Source organism: Psammomys obesus, unplaced genomic scaffold, assembly GCF_907164565.1.
Source record: "Psammomys obesus unplaced genomic scaffold, mPsaObe1.curated_primary_1811, whole genome shotgun sequence".
In the NCBI taxonomy this organism is placed as follows: Eukaryota; Metazoa; Chordata; class Mammalia; order Rodentia; family Muridae; genus Psammomys; species Psammomys obesus.
The window spans coordinates 2,996,721-3,004,720 of NW_026587215.1; the positions used below are offsets into that span (position 1 = coordinate 2,996,721).

At 40.7% G+C, this 8,000-nt stretch overlaps 1 protein-coding gene across 4 annotated transcripts in view; it reads left to right on the forward strand.

The window, feature by feature from the left end:
• Positions 1 to 8,000, forward strand: part of Tnrc6b (trinucleotide repeat containing adaptor 6B) — a 221,872-nt gene that overhangs the window by 179,965 nt on the left and 33,907 nt on the right. For 3 of the 4 annotated variants that reach the window (XM_055603107.1, XM_055603109.1, XM_055603108.1), the window contains 4 exons: positions 185 to 259; positions 1,029 to 1,074; positions 2,272 to 2,408; positions 7,655 to 7,780. In XM_055603107.1, coding sequence (XP_055459082.1) covers positions 185 to 259; positions 1,029 to 1,074; positions 2,272 to 2,408; positions 7,655 to 7,780 — 384 coding nt within the window. Of the gene's footprint in view, positions 1 to 184; positions 260 to 1,028; positions 1,075 to 2,271; positions 2,409 to 3,336; positions 3,508 to 7,654; positions 7,781 to 8,000 lie in introns of all 4 variants that reach the window. The other variant, XM_055603110.1, reaches the window with a different exon arrangement.

The window sequence follows — 8,000 nt, forward strand, 5'->3', positions numbered from 1 at the left end:
TGTGTGTGTGTGTGTGTGTGTGTGTGTGTGTGTGTGTGTGTGTGTGTATCTTATATATATATATATATAAGATATAAAAAATATCACATTCAAAAAGGTGAACTCTTGGCTCTGCATTTTTAGTGTGTAGTTTGGGAGGCTGTGATAAGCTCTGTGACTGAGGTTATATGTTTCATTTCTGTAGTGCTCACTAAAAGGTGGAAACAATGATTCATGGATGAATCCTCTTGCCAAACAGTTTTCAAATATGGGATTGCTGGTAAGTTTTATTTTTCTTCATGTGTAAACTTATCCCAAATTTCAGGCTCACTGCAAATTTAAGGCCCACTGCCATGTACACTACAAAATTAGAGATTTAAATATGGGTTAAGAAATGTTCTTGGCCCTTTGAGCTAAACAGTATTACTTTCTGTTTTATTAAGTGATATATACCATGTCTTTGTGTCCTTTTCCTTAAAAAGTGGGGACAAAAAGACTCTTAACCTGACACTTGTGCCTTTTGTTTGCATCATCTTTTTTTTAATAACCAAAAAACTATGCTGTGATTTATTATCTAGAGAATAATTTATGCAGGATCTCTAGTTTCCTTATCTCTTGGAACACTGTGGGGACACCCTGTCCTGTTTGCCAAAAGACAGATGATTTAGCTTGGCTACACAGTTCAAGATTGGATCACTTGACAAGCCACAAGAAGTTGTCATCATTTGGCTGCCACTTGTGGAATGTGACCCTGCATAGTTAAGAATAAGTTTCTTTCTCTAGGCAGCTGTTGAACTTGTTCTCTGTCCATAGCTGTACTGAAGTTGCTTACATGTGGAATTGAATGTTAGACATTTAATTAAACATGGATGGCAGTCGAATTGTGATAGCAACAATGTTACAGGCTTCACTCTAGCTTCACTTCTAGCTTAGAAGGTCTTGTGGGATGCTGGTAGTAAGATGTGGCTTTCACATGAAAAATGATGCCTCTTCTCTGATTCAAAATGTGTATTCTTGTTTCTCACTTGTGTTTGTTTTGTTTTATTCAGAGTCAAACTGAAGATAACCCAAGCAGTAAAATGGACTTGTCTGTAGGTGTGTATCTCTCCACAAATAGAAATGGGACATATCTATGGCTTTGGCAGACCCCTGGAGTCTCCCGCCCTGCTTTTGTTGAGGCAGTCAGATCCATAGACATTTACTGTATGCTTTATTAATATTTCATGCAAGACATAGTATAGGGGTTGAAAATAACTGAAGAGCCAGGAAGGAATGTAAGGGAATGTTGAATGCCAGGTGAACTGGTTAGCAATGAAGAGGCTGAGTCTGCCTCAAGAGACAGCCTTGCTCATCTGAGAGAGTTGCCACTTCAAAAGTACAAGATTGACTAGACCACACCTTATTAGCATCCAGATTCTTTTTCAAATACTGAAAGCTGGATTCAGATGGTTTTAATATGTCTGTGATATTGCTGGTCTAGGCCCTCAAGTGACTCTCTGCCCCAGTTCATCATCTTTTCCATTGTAACTGAGCAATGCAGGCTCAGCTCTTCATCTTCGGGATTTTTCTCAGGAATCTTTTGCTCATCTCGAACATAAAAAGAACCAAACTGAGAGTAAGAGAAAATAGTCCCAGGTAGCAGTGGTAATCTACAGTTTGAGCTGCAACCCAAGCGTATATCATACAGCAGATTTGTAGGGCTGAGAAAGGGAGGAAGACATAGAGTCATCGCACATTCAGAGAGGAGGGAATAGCATCACGCATGTGGAGAGGAGGGAGTAGTCATCTCTCATACCAAGGGGGGGAAATATCATCACCCCTGTAGATTAAGCTGAGCGGGTTCTACAGACATGATCAACTGTGTTAAATTCTTACGCTTTAAATCTTAGGGCAACAGGTGTGCCTCTGATCTTTTTAGTCCCATAACTGCTTTAAACTCCAACCATGTATCCAACAGGTGCTAACATAGTCAGATAGGCAGCTTTACTCACCGAGAACATTTAATTTTGTGAGCATGATGTATTCAACCTACACATCGACTGCAATCCAAATATATGCTTAATCAGTTTTGGCTCAAGGCTCTCCTTCAGCCTTTCATTGTAGACAAGCAGCAGATATATATATTTAATTTTTAAATGGGCCCATATGTGTTCCAGGAACAGAACAAGCACCCTGAACCAGTGAGAACTCTCCTGGTCTCATTTATATGCAGGACTTCATAGAGCAGGTGGGCCAGGTTACGTGTGGCTCTTGAGGGAGGCATTGATTCTTGAAGTTTTCATGTCCTTTCAGATAAGAAATTTGATGTGGACAAGCGAACAATGAATCTCGGGGATTTTAATGATATCATGAGGAAGGATCGACCTGGGTTCCGTCCACCTAATTCCAAAGACTTGGGAACTGCAGACAGTGGGCCTTATTTTGAGAAGGTGAGTTGAATGCTTTATTTAAAATAAAAATTTATGAGAATCACTGTGTTCTTATTTACCTTCTGATAGCTAATTCTAGGGAACTCAGCGACTAGAACATGAATATCACCTGCATAAATGCAGCAACATGAAAATAGCTGATGTCAGCAGGGGATCGGGCAGGAGCAAGAGCTGTCTGTCCCTGGTTTTGTTGTGATGAAGCTCTAAGTTTTGAGATATTCATGAAGTTTGGGGGAGATCATGGGCACTAAAAATATGGAAAGAAACTTTAGAGATAAGTTTACTCTGCACTCTTGTCCCTGCTGCTGTGCCAGATGAAACCTGGGCTTTGTGCAAACATAAGTATCTTCTATGAGCTTGGTGTCGGGTCTGGAAAAGGTTCTCCATCTTTCCTACTTCCCTAGTGACTTGTGTTTAGGTAAATCATATATTCTTCAAATTCTCATTCCTGATTGATGCCAGTAATTTTTACTCACTTGTTCTGACTTTTAACATTTCTAATGAAATTATTCCTGGATTCAGAAGACTGTTTTAGAGTGCTCCTGGTCCCCACAAGACATTTAAAACCAAAACATGGAGATCTGGACCCAGTAACATTGGTCTAGGTGCCTCCATATTCCCAGGAAGATTGCCTGGCTTCTGCTTCAGGAGCCACGCCACCAGAGTAAACAGAGTCTGGCAACTCTTGTCCTGTTGCGGTGGGCTGACTGAGTTACTAACTCAGAGGAAGAGAAAGTATCTATGGAAGAGGTTGACAGATGGTGTCTGCTGGGCAACATGATGATTACTGTCAGATCCAAATTTCATCCTGGGTTATTGCTAATCCACTCTCAATTTGTTTATTCCTGTGTCTCTCTTTCCCTTCTTGCATTCTGTTGCTTCACTAACCAACACTCATTGTGATTGGCTAACTCCTACTACCTTTCAGCTGACTTTGCCTTTCTCCAATCAAGATGGGTGCCTTGGGGATGAGGCTCCCTGCTCTCCCTTCTCCCCTTCTCCCAGCTACAAGCTGTCTCCCTCTGGTTCCACACTACCCAACGTCAGCCTTGGAGCAATCGGCACAGGGCTCAACCCCCAAAACTTCGCTGCTAGACAAGTAAGGAGGCCTCTCAGATTTGTAATTGCTTGGCTGTGGCCTCGATTTGGCCCTGGTCGTCAGTTTATTGCATCATTTGTCTGTCTTGGGAAACTTGTTGATTACTGAATGCACAGAATGATACTAGGTGTAGGTTTTACATCGTTCAGCCCATAGAACCCATCTCTCTTCATGTTTCTCAACACGGGTTTTACTTTAAATCTGTTTCTTATATTTTTTTCATTTTTGGTTATAATTGAGTTAGGAAAATATGAATGAGACTCTTACAGATACCTTATATAATCTAGTTATATACATTTGCCCTTTCTAATATTAGATTATATGTTTGCCTGGAGAGATGGCACAGCAAGCAGTTAAGAGCACTTGATGTTCTTGTGGAAGATCCAGGTTTGTTCCCATATGGCAGCTCATAGCCCCCTGTAACTCCTGTTCCAGGGGATCAAACACAAGCTTCTGCAGTCACTAGGCAAACACATGATGCACAGACATACATGCAGGCAGAATACTCATATACTTAAAATAAAAGTAAATATTTTAAAAGCCATTAGGATATATTATAAGATATAATCCAGGGATCTCTTTAATATATCTGCTAACCAAAAATTAATAGCGAAACTGGTAAGATTAAATATTTAAGGGTTACAGCATCTTAAAAATTCAGATCCTTGGGACTAGGGAATTAAGTGTCATCTTTAGGATTCAAACCCCAGTACTTACATAAGAAGGAGAAGCATGACTCTTTTTGAAGAGTAGCTATTGCTCAAACATTGTGGTTGCCAGAATTAGTCCTCCAAGCAATGGCCACATACTAGCATCCACACTGGCAGGCTGATCAGGTGATGATGCATGCTTGCTCTCACCAGCCAGAGGGACACAGCAGTGATGTTTTCCTACCTGTAGTTCCGTGACTCCTCATTTGTCACTGTGTCTTTACCTCCGGATGAGCCCAAGAATATGAATTAAACCATGTGTGGTTGAATCCGTTCTGTTTTGTGTGATGACTGTACATGGACAGCAGGACGGCTCACACCACAGTCAAGTTATACACAGCCTCTCCCATGCAGATGTAAAGTATATTATGCTGTATCCATGTGTTCAGATTAGTTATCTCTGCATTGGGGGTCATAGACAGTTTTTCTGTTTCCTTCCTTTAATTTCAGTGATTTGTTTGTTTGTAGTTTCCTAAAGGGGATGGCTGTGTATTGCTTACATGAACTGAGAAAATGTTTTAAGGTTGCTTATTTTATATTGACATATAGAAAATATAAAATACAAATGTGGTTCCAGGCTTGCATAAATATCTAATGCTTTTTAGTAGGTAAAATCAAGTTTAATAGACCAGCTATCAGCTTGGTATTGAACTTTAAGAAAAGGCAATTCCACTGGGCACAGTGACACACGCCTTTAGTTCCAGCAGTCAGGGATGCAGAATCAGGCTGATCTTTGTGAGTTAGAAGCTAGCCTGGTCTACAAAGCTAGTCCACAACAGCCAAGGTTACACAGAGAAACCCTGTCTCAGAAAACAAACAAAAACAAGAAAACGCAGAGCCCATCATTATCACGTCGGTGCATATGTCCTACCTAAATAGGTTCTAACTGTTTCACACTGTTGACGGACAGAGTTCATTAAATTTACTTCAAAATTAAAACATAAACTTAAGCCAGGCATGGCAGCACACCTTTAGTTTAGTGCTTGGAAGGCCAAGGCAGAAAGATGAGGAGGCAGGAGTGGGAAGCCAGCTTGGGCTGCAGTGTAAAACTCTGCCTCTAATAATAAGAAGCAATTATATATATATATACATATATACATATATATGTGTATATATATATACATACACACATTTATTTATTTATTTATTTCCCCAAATCACAGAACATTTCAGTCAGTTTGCTAATTTTATTTTAAATTTATATACTTTTCTGATTTAAACCCTGGGGTTGAGGCAAATGGCAAATATCCCCAATAATTAGGAGGATGTAGCCACAGGTCATCTTAGAACTTCCACATATACCAGAAAAACCTAACAAAGTTAGACAAACCACTATTGGCCTGTGTACAGCCTTTGAGTCACTGTCTCCTTAGTTCCTAGATTTCATGTTTTTTAAGGCCACATATATACAGTTGCCCTCAGCAAATCCCTGAGAACCGGCCAATCTGAGCCAAGAAAATGAGCCATGTTAGGATAGCAGCAAAGCGTTAGTATAAACTGCTGTTGGTTTGCTTGTATTCATTTGAGAAACATCAGAGTGCTATGTGGTGGCTTCAGACACTTCAATTTTGGCATGAAGCTGAGAATCTTCTTATCAAAGGAAAGGCTGAAATTTAAAATGCCTCTAGCTGGGCATAGTGGTACACATAGGTGGAGTTTGAGGTCAGCCTGGTCTACATAGTGAGTTCCAGGACAGCCAGGGCTACACTGAGAAACTCTGTCTCAAAAAAACAAAAGTAAAATTTGGGTGCAGTGATGTAAATTAAGCAACCCGTGGAAAAATTTGTGGTTGATCTTTGGTCTTTTAATGATATATACAGATTTTAATTGCCATTTTGACTTTCTGTTTGTAATCATTTTTAGTTTCAGTGCTTTTTAAGTTCATTGATTTGCGTGTAGCAGTCTCTTAATCTAATTTTGAATCATTAAAGCCATCATAGTAACTTCAGTATTCTGGAACTTAATGATGCTATGTAAATTCTTTAAGATTATCTTATCCCTATGTTAAACTGGGAATAGTGACCTCAGTTTAAAAATGCATTATGAGCTGTCTTTGCTGAAGATGTTCAATGGGATGTTTTTAAATGAATGATTGGTGGGTCATGGCTATTTGCAAATGATATGCTATCCTATAGACCAAGGCTTAACAGAGTTCTGAGAATGCCCAAAGGAAAGATTAAACTGGTACAATGGGGGTGGAGGGGGCAATAGAGAATGACTGAATCATGGTTTTAGTGGACTTTGTCAGAGAGTTCCAATGTTTTGATAGCACAGAGGAGGATCAATCACTTTGTGCTTGGGATGAGGAAGAGGCATTGGGGAAGATACCCTCCAGGGGCCCTTTAATTCAAGCCTTGAATAAGCCAAGAGTACACAGTGAAGAGAAGCTTGGGGTGCCGGGTAATGGGTGGTGCATGCCTCCATGCCAGCCTGAGCTACTTAGTAAGACACTGTTTGGGGGATTGGGACAATCCTCGGACAGAGGAAACAGTGTCAAGTCACCAAATGCAGTTTCTTTACAGACGAACTTTCCTTAGCTAGAAACAAATCAGAAAGGCGGGGCTCTGGAGCCCAGCATCCCCTGCTCTTGTTAGAAGATTAGAGATGAGCTCAGAGCTTCATTGGGAATCATGAAATTAAGCTTTTTTTTTTTTTTTTTTTTTTAAAAAAAAAGTAGGCTGATATTTACACTTTTGAATAAGAAGTTGCAGGTGAGTAGTGTTTATTTCCATAATCTGGAATGATATGTAGTGTATCATTTTCTTCTTATTTTGATGTGAGATTGATGAGCATTTTCTTATGTAACAAAGAAAGCCAACAGACTGAAAATAGGGAAGGGTTCTCAGAGCTAGTTGGGGGGGGGGGTCCTTGTGGATGGCTTTGATTGGCTGAGCCAGCTGATAGAAGGAAAGGATACCAGTGTTACTTTACGGCTGATAGTTTGGTTGTAGTTGTGCTTTTACCCAAGCGCCTTTTAGGATGGATCTCAGATTATGAAGTTTGAGAATTAAATTTGATAAACCCAGACTTTTAAAAAGAGAGTTGTTAAGCCAGGTGTGGTGGCACACACCTGTAATCCCAACACTTAGGGGGTTCACTTCAGCTGACCACACAGTGAGACCCTGTTTCAAACAAGCAGTCTAGAAAGCTTATACAGCCAGTTCCCTTCAGTCACAGGGAATGGAGCCCTGTACCTCTAATGTTTGAATTTAACCTGTTCAGTTTATAGAATTTATCAGACCACCTGTAGTAAATTATCTGACTTGAAGTCACTATCCCCCAAAATCCCAACATGAAGAGCCCCTCAGTTCTAAAATGAATGCTGTCATACCATGGAGTAGATGTTTTGATGCTTCTTAGGAATAGAGACCAGAATTGCTGCTTAACCATCTTCTTGAATTGACAAGAAGTCCTGACTGGTGCTGTTCCCTCTGCAGGGCGGCAGTCACGGTTTGTTTGGAAACAGCACAGCACAATCGAGAGGCCTGCACACTCCAGTGCAGCCACTGAGTTCTTCTCCTGGTCTCCGGGCGCAAGTGCCTCCCCAGTTTATCTCCCCCCAGGTAAGAAAGTTTATGTCCCTGTCTTCCAGGTCACTTGCCTGGTCGGTGCACCAGAAAAGAGGGATGGTTACAGTTGGGCAGTTGGCAAATCCAGGTGCCCAGTGTCCACCCCTCTTCAAAGTGCATCACGAATACAGAGTAGGTGCTTTGCAACAACTGATTGTCTAACACTGGTGTGTGTGTGTGTGTGTGTGTGTGTGTGTGTGTGTGTGTGTGTGTG